The sequence below is a fragment of the Amphiura filiformis genome, chromosome 12, assembly GCF_039555335.1.
Source record: "Amphiura filiformis chromosome 12, Afil_fr2py, whole genome shotgun sequence".
Taxonomy (NCBI): domain Eukaryota; kingdom Metazoa; phylum Echinodermata; class Ophiuroidea; order Amphilepidida; family Amphiuridae; genus Amphiura; species Amphiura filiformis.
The window spans coordinates 25946232-25958583 of record NC_092639.1 but is presented as its reverse complement, the minus strand read 5'-3'; the positions used below and the strand labels follow the sequence as shown (position 1 = coordinate 25958583).

Sequence of the window (12352 nt, the reverse complement as noted above, 5' to 3'; positions counted from 1 at the left end):
TAACACAGCAACATTTTGAGAACTGATGCATTTACAAGTTCAATCTAATAAGAAAGTCCTAATGGATGGAGGTATTCCATGTAAAGTCACATCTCATTAAAAGCCTGCATAATTTTGCCCAATCATGTTCATGCCTGGGAAAAATATTGAAAAGTGGGAATTTTGTGATCTTCGAGGGAAAAATTGATATCCAAGGAAAGCATTTTTCCAGGCATCATTATGTTATTATGTTATGAAATAATAATTTTTGTATTATATTTTTGACACTAGGATAAAAGAAACCCATGGTAACATGTAGGGCTATCCATGTGCACCTCCCTGCTGTTGATGGGGTGAACCTCAATATCACATATAGGGCAGCGAAAGTGAGTTCAAGAAAGGTATGATTATTTGATCCTATTGTAATCTTGTGATACCCTTTTTGACCTCACTTTTGTTGTTTCATAATGTGTGTTAACCCCTTCAAGGGTAGAAAAGTGCCAATAGCAATCATTTATTGGGCTTCAATTCTTACAAGAGTACCAATGGGCCACTTAAGTTGTACTACATGTATACAGCATACACTGGTAAAACAAGATGGGAAAATTGTAGATTGCTCAATCGTGACTGAAAGGGATGTATAAGTATCCAGTATAGTTACTGTATAAGTGGTAATTTTCATGTACAGTTATTTTCGCGATTTGGAGTGAGAGAGACATTTTCGCGATTGCCCAGTCCTTCCCTATACTTGTAATACATTTTAGCCTATATTCGCAAGGTGTTATTTTCGCGGTTGTAGCTCTAATCGCTCAATTCGCGAAAATAAAACACTCACAAAAATAAAACCCTCGCGAAAATTACCACTTATACAGTATTTCACATCACATCAAATACAATTATTTTACTGACTTTGAATCTCATCTTAATTTGGCCTTCTGTTGAGCAAATTTAACAAGAATCCACAGTTTCACAGCAATTACATGGTACGGCTGAAAATGGATGGGCCACTACATGTCGGATAGCAGACAGTGCAGCATGCATGAAGCTGTCCGGTATTGAGGCATGATGTGATGATATCCGCAGTTCTAGTATTATTCAAAATTCTGATTCCTGCAATCTAGTTTAACCCTCTGAGCACTTCCTGCCGATGATTGGTCAATTACATGATATCTTCACTTTAATCACCAATCAGAATGAAGCGTTGCAAACAATTCACCCAATTTTTTTGTGTGGTGAAATTATTCTAACAATGTTGCTGATTGGTCCAATTGATAATGAAAACTTCTTTTCGGCCAATCGGCACATAGTTCTCATGGGGTTAAGAATCCTGGTGAATCAATTGCCTGAACTTGGACTAGACTTGCACAGATGGTGGATGGCACAGCAACTGAACTGCCTGAAGAACTTCTGATAACAGGTTTGATGCATGCAGACACAAATATGTCTTATCTTATTTACAACACACTTGGTGATTTCCAATTGCAGTATTACAATGTCTCAAAGTCTATATTATTTGGCTGCAGCAGGCTCAGGTTTACTAGGGTCTGGTTGAGTCAGTCGAAACTTGAGCATTGCTGATTCTAATTCATAGAAACTCATTTCATTGTGACCAAAATACTCTTGGACCTCGTAAGACTTGCCGTCTGTAGTTGTTGGAGGCGGGGCAGGTGCTCCTACAATAACGAAACAAGTAAAACACACAGGTCAAAGTTTTACATTGGTAAAGTACTGAAATTTTCATAATTGTTCTTTGTTCAGAGATGAATGATACAATATGACTAGAGTGCAGTACATGGTGTCCCTGAAAGAACTGTATCGTCGGGCTATGTTGACGTCTGACAATGTCAGATGTGTTATTTTTTTGTGGTAGATCGGGAAAAAAAATAAAACAGGAAAAAAATGAAATTCACTCAATCCAGCTGAAATAACGAGAAAAAACGGCCGATTTTACTAATGCGCGCGGGGGCTTTGAGACAAATTATTAAACCAAGATGGCCTTAGCACTCAGAATATACTATATTATCATCGATTGATATTTGCATCTGTGGAAAGGATTGAAAATGAGGGAGTTTTGTAAAATGCTTATAAATATTTCAAGAACGGTATGATCAATTGTGAAAATTCAAAAAGTATATGATAGCTGGCATAGCTCAGGATTTATTCCTTAACCATACAAAGTATTTAGTTATGTTTAGTTATGGTGTTACTGTTAAAATACCCAAACAATTCAGTTTCCGATGATACATTTCTTTCAGGGACAGTCTGTATAACTAAGCACTATACAGTTGTGCAATGTACATGCTGCATTGCAGATCCTGATGTATGCACAAATTAATGGCCTTGCCGATTCATCCGTGTTTGAAATTGAAATACGCCAATCAAGGGCCATTTGGGCCCTTGGGTGTAAAATCTACATGCCCTCATAAATGTTCATGGGTCAAAACTCAAAACGTAAAATTTTAATGTTACACTGGTCCACGTATTTGTGACACTTTGTAACAGACTCACTAATCAACAACCCATACCGGGTAATACATGTATAATAACATGGATTAATGTTGAAGCATTGAGTCCATCTTGCTGAGTTTGGTAACAAAATATCAGTGTCACAGACAATACATGGTATCTTACAGCAACATATTTGCCAACTAGTTAAAAACAGTTCCTTGCAAATTTACATCAGGATTATTCATTAATTTCATGTATAAAATATATGACATCTGATCCAAATAGGTCAAAATCCCCAGAGGTAACCATGATTGGGGGCGCACCGGGTCTGATTGCGGGGCACAAGCTGTTCCCCACCCCCCTCACCCCCACGCACATGCCCCTTTGACGCTACGCCACTGGGGGTTACTTGGTACAAATGGCCGTACCGGGATGTGGGTGCAGCAAACATGGGTTGCATTTTTGGCCTTTTGGTACATCAATAACTAGAGCCAATTTTTTTTATATGGATGGGTAATATTTTCAAAATGTTCTCATTTTTCTTTTGGAAAATAGCCCCATTTTGCCTCACTAAATGCAAACTGTGTTTTTCATACCTCTGCGCATGTCATGTATAGTCCACTTGCTATATGAAAAAGGATATAAATCAAGGCCCAATTATTAGTAATTACCCCTTTTGGCCAATTTCACTCCCAGCTGGACAATCCTACCCCGATGATACAAATGTAAACCACAGTAGATAAGCCAATAGATAGAAAATTGTTATGTAATAATGTTATTATGGAATCTGTTGGCACACTTTTCGCACCATGTTGATAGCTCTATTATAGGGTATCAGCAGGGGATAATAGGGGGGATTAGTGGTTTTGATTTTTATTCCTTTTTCGTAGAGCAAGTAGAGTATAGTTCATTACAAGACTTTGACATTGACTTTAAAAATTATAAAATAGGTGCTTTCAATTTGTGGATCGTGTGTCGCTACCGGAAGTCAGTTTGACCAAAATTCTTCCCCACAATACGATAACCGTATTGTATAACAAAGGAGATGGATTAACCTTAGAGCTGTGTCTATTGTTATACAATACAACCTATTATCTTGTGGAAAAGAATTTCAGTCAAACCGACTTTGGGTACCGGTAATTAGGGAAACCTAGGATCCACGTTTTGTAAAATGTACGCTTGAAACAAATTTAGGTGAAATGCGCAACAAATCATGGTTTCATTTGCCCTGGTAGATCGATCCAATTAACCCCTACCTTTTGGTTATTCCTTCATGTAATTTTACACAAAATTAGGGTTAGAGTTAGGGGTACTACACCCTGTGGTAATTTGTGACTATTTTTGCATTTTTCTCAAAAATAATAAAACATTGGCAACAAAAGTTATGTATTTTATTGGGGCAAGGAATCCAATTACTACACTGAAATTTCAGTGACTCAAGATATATGATAGGAAATGAGGTACATCCTAGCGGTACCTTATTTCTTATCATAAATAACGAACAGCATGTCTTGGGTCACTGAAATTCCAGTGTAGTAATTGGATTCCTTGCCCCTATAATATACATAACTTTTGTTACCACTGTGTTATTAGTTTTTGAGAAAAATGCAAAAATAGTCACAAATTTATCGAGGGGTGTAGTACCCCCTTAAGGTTAGGGTTAGTTTAGGGTTAGGATTAGGGTTAGGACTAGGGTTAGGATTAGGGTTAGGATTAGGGTTAGGATTAGGGTTAGGGTTAGGATTAGCTTACACTAAATAATTACATGAAGGATCGACCTACCTTTTGCTGCAGGTGTCTTAGTCTCTTTAGCACCTCCACCAGAACCAGACTGATTAGACTGCGACCTCAGCACCATACAGTTCACAGATGCTGACCCGCCATGTCGCCATACGGCTGACAATGGCCTCTGAAAATATATCACAAAATACATCAGGTTGAAAGAATGTTTCATGATCATACAATGAATTGTAATGTTAGTTTCAGTTTCCCACATGTTTGAATGGGAATTGGATTGCGTACTTTCCCAATGTTTGGTGAGCATATTTGGTGAGGCAACCTGTGGTAGAAAATGTACGGTAATGAGAAGCTAATGTGGAATATGAAATTCATCAATTTTGAAGAAAGTCTTGTTTCTTTGAGTAATTGGCTCTAAAATGAGACATTGAAGAGCCCCATATGACAAGGGGTTATGAATTCAACAATTTATTCGAACCAACACTACAGAAATCTTACATTATCCTATGCTAATACATTACCCTCAACCACCTGAGCCGCCACCCCTGATTTTTCAGACTCAAGCTGCTGTTATTCTGTTATTCCTATTTCAATGAAACTTCACACAGCCATGCTCATCTTTCTCTATAAAATGATGTATCAACCAGCTCAATAGGCCAAGGGGTTGTGAAGTTATAGTATTTTATTGGCGACTCCATTCGGAAAAATGTAATACCGCCACCCTTTTTGCATGCCCACCTTAATATGACATGCGACCATGTGGTTCTACTTGCCAGCTTTTTAATCCCTATTCATGTTACGTGAATCACGCTATTGTGGACCATCCTTCTGATACTTGAGTGTTTGGACAAGCGGAACGGTCTTTTGTCTACCTCTCTGTTTGTAAACAGACAAGGAGGTCAAAATTGACATCCTCGCCGAATAGGAAAGACAGCGTAATAGTACCATGGTACGGCACTATGCAATCAGCTGACAAATAGAAATTAGCATCTCATGAATGCGCAACCAATCTTATATAGGACTGGCCCGCTAAGTTTTAGCCGTATTGAGCTCGTAGCTGGTTTGTCCCCAAAAGACTTGAGCAATTGAGTTGAATGAAAGTAAAAAATACATAATCATGATGATGAAAATTAAAATAAATGTTTGATTAACATGTACATGTACGACTACAATGTTAGGAACAGGCACATCTGAGCGAGGGCGCTATTTATTTACTTGATAATAAAAAGGCCATGAATCTGTGCCACTGAAAACACCATTTTTGGAGAAAATAATGAATAAAACCAAAATTAATCTTCTTCAGATGCTCTAGTTTGCATTGACAACAGATTCAATGCTTTAGGAACCAGAATGCAACATTGGCTTCACTTTTTAGTATTTTTTTCTGTAAGATATGCCCTCGGAAAAATCATCATTTTGGTCAAAAAATGGGTCAAAAAGGGGCATTTTTTTGGGAAAAAAAGTCAATTTTGACCCAAAATTCATCTTCTGACAAAAGGGAAACATGGTTTGACAAAAACTTTCACCCTTTTCACATAACAATTCCAGTTTACTTATTTCCTGGGATAATGCACTTTTTTGTTATCGCTTGGTAAAAACATTTTTACCACTTAAAAATTTGAATGTTCATACAAAATTTCACAGATGTGTTGAAAATGATAATATAGGCCTACATGTAAGGGAGATTGGGGTTAGTTGAAACATTTTTCACAAAATCGTCTTTTTAACGCAAACCAATTACTTTCAAGAAACACTAACCATATCAGTATAAACATATACATACATGCTACAAATACAGCCTTAAACTTTATTGGACCTGCTTATGATTATTCATATAATCCAATTTGAAAATTTGAAAAAAAGTGTTTCAACTAACCCCAACCCTGGGGTAAGTTGAAACATAGGGTGGGGTTAGTTGAAACACGGCTTGTAAAAATTTCAAAATAATTATTACTGTGTTGTTAGGGTTATACTTCCCTTGAAGGCACCCTTTAACATACAATCAGTGTGAAAAAATGAATAAATAAATATGTGGGAGTGCGGGTCAATACTTTGGACACAAGGTGACGAGTGTCACCATAGATCAAAATATGAGAAGCCTAAAATATTATAAAATGTACTTTCTGTGTGCACTTATTGCTTGTATTATTGCTTTTAACCATATTAAAGCAATATTGAAGAAATGGTAAACATGTTACAAATTTTTAAAAAGTCAAATTTTTAACCATATTTTTCTATGCGATTTTCACGTGTCAACTAACCCCACCTCAAAAGTTTCAACTAACCCTGATGCCTATTTTTACATTTCAAAGTTCATTACACAAAAGAAGAAATACAATAAAACTTTTATTTAACATTATTCTGGGACTTATTACTAGTGCTTATGATACTCAAAAAAAAATCCCCTGAATCTTCAAACAACATGGAGATAACGATCTTTTCTGAGGGGTATAAAAATTAGTCAGTAAGTCAAAAACAGATATTCCTTTCCCAAGCCAACACTGGTGGGGCATCAGTGTTGTTGCTAATTTGGTGGATGACCCTTACTAATACCTATTACTAGGTGCCAGTATTTTACCAAATTAATTTTTGTGTCAGAAAAAATACAATGTTTCAACTTACCCTGCGTTCCAAATAACCCCAATCTCCCCTATACATTTGTAATATATTCAACAAAAATTAGGTTAAATTACAATGAAAACATTATCAAGTCCCCCATGCACTCCTATAGTAAGTCTAATATCAGAAAATATGGCCTGATGTTCCCACAGTAATTTCATCATAACTTCACTTAGCAATAAAGTAGAAGATTGGTTTTGGTGTCAAATTGTTTCCGTGTTACATGTAAGTTCTCTCTTCCAATAAACAACAATTCAGGTTATTAATAGATCAATTTCAAATTTTTATGCCTGTCCTTAAAAGGAGTATTTTGTGATCCTGGACCTAGCATCCTCTTTTTATGACATTTTTCAGTAGATATGGATCCACAAAAAAGCTTATTCCCAAAATTTCAGTTGATTCCGATTTTTGCGTTAGCGAAGTTATGCATGATTATATGTATTACACTCATACCGCATGAAACATGGCATGTTGCCTCAGGGGATCGACGCTAAGTCAGGTACCACGTGAGCAAACTCAAAATATCGCAAACAGCGCGAGCGTACGCAAAAGAAACTTCGCGCGTAAGATAAGCGATGTCGCCAGGTCTGTACGCTGTACCGGCGTCAGCTGAATTCGAGTACGCTTAGAGGGCACAGGCATGGAAAATTCCAATCTGTGACGACAGTCTGCAATTCCAAAAAGTTGACAGCCCTGCATGCCTGATAGACTGCGGAACTCAGTCCTTAATGATAGTCAGTCATTTATCTTTTGGTCATTATATGACTATCATTTGAGGACCGTGAGTTCTTACGATACATCTTTCGAGGTGCAGTTTCAGACAATAGCTTGGGATTATTGGGGCAGAGGTTATCTATTGAATCCTTTCATGACCACTGAAGCATAGTCAAGTCTGCCAAGGACACTCGGCACGAATTGAAAGACCATGTCACTCTCGACTTGCATGTATGTCAAAGGTCATACGACACCAATTTGGTGTTTGTTCTTATGCTCCTCGAAATATGTACCTCATGGTCTATTGTCTGCATGCCTGATAGACATTATAGCCAGAGGTTTCCAGTGATATAAAAATCTCAACTTTTTTGAGAAAAGTGGGGGATGATGCTGTGGATCACGAAATGCCCTTTTAATTATTTAAGGGGGTACTACACCCGTGTGGTAAATTTTTGCATTTTTCTCAAAAATTAATTACACACTGGTAACAAAAGTTATGTATATTATTGGGGCAAGGAATCCAATTACTACACTAAAATTTCAGTGACTCAAGACAAGCGGTTCAGTATATATGATAGGAAACGAGGTACATCCTAGTGGTACCTTATTTGTGATCATAAATAACAAACCGCTTGTCTTGGGTCACTGAAATTCCAGTGAAGTAATTGGATTCCTTGCCCCTATAATATACATAACTTTTGTTACCACTGAGTTATTAGTTTTTGAGAAAAATGCAAAAATAGACACAAATTTATCGAGGGGGTGTAGTACCCCCTTAAACATGTTAAACAATGACAATGTTTATCATGTTTTATGTTTTTAAAGGAGTATTTCGTGATCCTAGCATCCTCTTTTTAATGACATTTTTCAGTACATATCCACGAAAAAAAGCATATTCCCAAAATTTCAGTTGATTCCGATATTGCGCTTATGAAGTTATGCATGATTATGTGTATTACAGTTACACTCACTGCTCCATATAGACAATACGTTGTAATTTCGTTCTGGTGCACCAGAACGAAATTCAAATTTCACAATATCTTTGCTAAACGAATTAATCTGCAAGAAATATTTTGTACATAAACATTATGTACCGTAGCCAGAGGTTTCCAGTGATATAAAAATCTCAACTTTTTTTGAGAAAAGTGGGGGGATGAGGCCACGGTTCGATTTAGAGGGGTTTTACATGCACATATGCATGTAACTTTGGCTCTGTGCATGTAGAATTTTGCCTGTGCATGCAAAATTTTGGGTTATTTGGCCCATTTTGAGGGAAAAATCGGAGTTGTGCATGTACATTTTATTTTCTAAATCGAACCCTGGATGAGACTGTGGATCACGAAATGCCCCTTTTAACACATTTACTAGTCAGCGAATTCGCCGAGACCGGGGCCCCAACACAATGCATATTTACATAGAAATATGATTTTTTTTCGAGAATAGGTGGGTGAAGGAAACCTACATAAATATGTTTTCTATACTTCACTTGACCCAAATATATGATTTTTATGGTGATAATCAAGTCGCACATGGAATTTTAGAGGATTTTGATAGCAGTTCCATTAAAGGTCCGTAACCCGATCGACAGCATCATCCCCCCGATTTTTTTCATTGTTGATGAGGTTTTGGTATCACATAATAGATATTATTTTTCTCATTACTATCCTGAAATTTGACGCTCCAAGTCGATGTATCTTCGGAGTTATCATTAATCACAGCGGTTTTTACAGGTATACCAGTTTGTAAACAATGGTAAATACTTTGGAATTCTGGGAGGAATTATGAACGAAATATCAGTCACCGCAAGACGGTGCGCCGATATAGTTATGAAAACGGCAACGGTAAGCGTGGTGTGCTAAATAGCTCAATTGACTAGCGCGTTTGTTTTTACCCGAGAGGTACCCGGTTCAAAACCCGGTCTCGGAAGGGTTTTTTTCCTCTCCATTTTACCCAAACTTTTTTTATATTCATTTGAAATGTACATATTGCAAGGGGAAATATATTTTGTTTCCTTTTTTTCTGAAACGGTACGAAAAAAAAAAATTTTCCGTTCAATACGGGCCGGGCATTGTACAGCATGTCAGCATTCGTCATTGCCTGCCCAGAATGCAATTCACGTATACCAAGGTATTGGATTGCAAATTTGGCTATTTATTCACATTTACGCTGAAAATGCTCTCGCTTTTTTCACAAAGCAGCATAAAGGAGGCGATATTTGATATTATTATGTAATTTTAAAGACAATCCATATCCAAAACCAATAGGGTTACCCCCTTTAAAAAAAAAGCTGCCATCGCCATGAGACTAAGATCTATAGTAAGAATTCCAATTGAATGAACGCAGCTTTCAACTGCTGTACTCGATCCAACCGCGATCGTATATCGCGTATTTCAAACTACAACGCGAGCGCATACGACCTTGGATACAATGCTAACCAATCATGAGTGTGTTGGCATGGTTAGATTCGCTTCGGCGTTACTCACGCACAGTCGCACACGCTGGCGTACATCGCACAGTGTACGCAAATGTTCGTCACGCTATTGAAAGCTGCGTTCATTCAATTGGAATAGAAACACCCCCGAAATGCCGTTTTGGGGAATTTTGCTAGCTGAATCTTTTTGATGAAAGTCAATTTTTGACAAGATGTAACTTTGCTATGGAAAGTGCTATGAAAAAAAGGTTTTCAGTTTTGGCTTAGTTTACTCAAGGGCTTTAATTTGATATATAAAACGATGCAATTTGATGGCAAATTTGAATTCACCTAGGATACCTATAAATTGCAGCTTATCATGATTTTTGATCATATTTAACTTTTACAGGACTTTATGAGTGTCAAAATCAATTGAGTTTGACCTACAGTTATCTTAATGGATGTTTATACATAAATGTATGTAATTATTGATTATTTTGAAAACGTTTTACTAACCTGAATTTGCAGAAATTTCCCAAGAACCATTCCCGTGGACGCCGCCATCTTGCTATTTTACAGCAATAGAGGTTTCCCTACCCCCTATATAAAAATTTTTTTATTCATTGGTTTGATATCAGAGTGGCTTGTTGTGAGCACATCATAATAACATTATTTGTTGTTGTTGTGAAGTCATTGAATTTCATTGAATTTGTATCTTTTTAATATTATTTTTGTTACCTGAAGTTAGGTATTTTTTATGACACATACTAGTATCACTATGCACTTATATTCCAATCATATGCATAGTTCATGAATATTAAAGATAATGATGTCATGATACGATAGCGGCTAATACACGAGTTAAAATATGTGAGCTAAAAACATTTTAATAGGAGTTCGAATTGGAAAGTGTTGTAGTCACTACATAGTGTGCAGAGTAGTACTCCACCGGGATAATACACAGATTTAAACCAATGATGTTGTACAATGTTAAAATAAAATTTATCTGAGGGCGAGATGGCCGAGCGCGAGCGGTCTAAGGCGCTGAGCTGTCGGCCGGGATAATACGATCTGTCGGCCGGGATAATACAATCTGCGTGGGTTCGAGCCTTGGGCTTGCCTTTGGTGAGAATTCATTAACCTATCCCAAAATGTTCCTATAAGGTCGGGAATCCTGCAATTATGTTCAATTTAATACTGTGAGGTTATAATCAGAGATATCTTCTCTGAAAGTGTGAAGCAGTCTCTGCATCGAAGCAGTATAGAATATACTGTAGAATTCCTTCTCGCCCCATACACCACGTAGCACATGCAGATATATGTAGTGTATGAACGGTGTCCGCTCGGAAAGTCACATAAAGCTGGTTGTCCCGTGTACAGGAAGAGTCAAATCCTGTGCACGTTAAGTGTCAGAGCTATTCGAAAAGAGAAGGGGGCCCATCCCCGGTTCTGATATCTGTATAATCACCTCCTCTAAGTTCCAGAGGACAGTTTAGCTCAAATGAGCTGCAATAGGAAGTACTAGAAAGGAAAGGAAAGGAAATTATCAAAGAGATTAGAGTCTAGTGCCAAAAAGACTTCCATGTTTGTTATCGCTCACGGATGTCAAAATAGTATGCCTCTGGAGTATGCCTATGGATTATTTTGCCATGTGCCTGCCACCTGGCAAACTTCAATTTAAAGTATGTGCTTATTGATTGAAGAACTTTGGTGGGATTTGTTGTGCCTAACGGTCTAAAATGCTCAGTCCCTCCCTCGGATATGTGGAGAACGACTGTGGCGACCAGGCAAGATCATATGTGACCGTACAGCACGAATGAGCCGTAAATGTCCTCAATTGTATTCTGAGTTACAGTGTAAAATGGGCATGAAGGCCATATTCATAGGTATTTCAATTTGGTGCTACGTGTATCTCATTAAATGAGGTACACGTAGCACCCAATTGAGGTACCTATGAATACGACCTTCATGCCCATTTTACACTGTAACTCAGAATACAATTGAGGACATTTACGGCTCATTCGTGCTGTACGGTCACATATGTTACATACTGGACCAATATGGCAGAAGTTCTTAGGGGCTGTGCAATAATTATGAGCCCTGGTGGAGGGTAAATGTGGGGGGGAGGCAAGATATTGTTAGCGAGCCGAAAGGGGGGCAAGCAATTTTTGGCAAGCCAAGAGGCAGTGGCGGTACTACAGGGAGGGAGGGGGCATTCTCTCCCCAATATTTAGGTATGCTAGGTGAATTCAAATTTGCCATCAAATTGCATCATTTTATATATCAAATTAAAGCCCTTGAGTAAACTAACCCAAAACTGAAAACCTTTTTTTCATAGCACTTTCCGTAGCAAAGTTACATCTTGTCAAAGATTGACTTTCATCAAAAAGATTCAGCTAGCAAAATTCCCCAAAACGGCATTTCGGGGGTGTTTCTAGATCTTAG

General features: G+C 37.6%; 1 protein-coding gene across 2 annotated transcripts; it reads right to left on the bottom strand.

Annotated features, from left to right (window-relative positions):
- Positions 1-623: 623 nt before the first annotated feature.
- Positions 624-10552, bottom strand: LOC140165985 (uncharacterized). 2 transcript variants are annotated; one of them, XM_072189346.1, is made up of 3 exons: positions 10424-10552; positions 4210-4336; positions 624-1649 (listed from the first exon to the last, which is right to left on the bottom strand). In XM_072189346.1, the coding sequence occupies exons 1-3, from the start codon at positions 10469-10471 to the stop codon at positions 1489-1491; spliced, it is 336 nt and encodes a 111-aa protein (XP_072045447.1). In that variant the 5' UTR covers positions 10472-10552; the 3' UTR covers positions 624-1488. The 2 variants fall into 2 exon arrangements, with proteins under 2 accessions (XP_072045447.1, XP_072045446.1); XM_072189345.1 differs by having other exon boundaries at positions 624-1652; positions 10424-10551.
- Between the last annotated feature and the right edge of the window lie 1800 nt (positions 10553-12352).

What these genes read in the sequence shown, in the direction of transcription:
- LOC140165985 (XM_072189345.1), bottom strand. Translation starts at nt 10,471, where the DNA reads ATGGCGGCGTCCACGGGAATGGTTCTTGGGAAATTTCTGCAAATTCAG. An exon ending in GGAAATTTCTGCAAATTCAG is followed by an intron (nt 4,337 to 10,423) that starts GTTAGTAAAACG and finishes ATATATTTTCAG; the next exon opens with AGGCCATTGTCAGCCGTATG. An exon ending in TAAGACACCTGCAGCAAAAG is followed by an intron (nt 1,653 to 4,209) that starts GTAGGTCGATCC and finishes TCGTTATTGTAG; the next exon opens with GAGCACCTGCCCCGCCTCCA.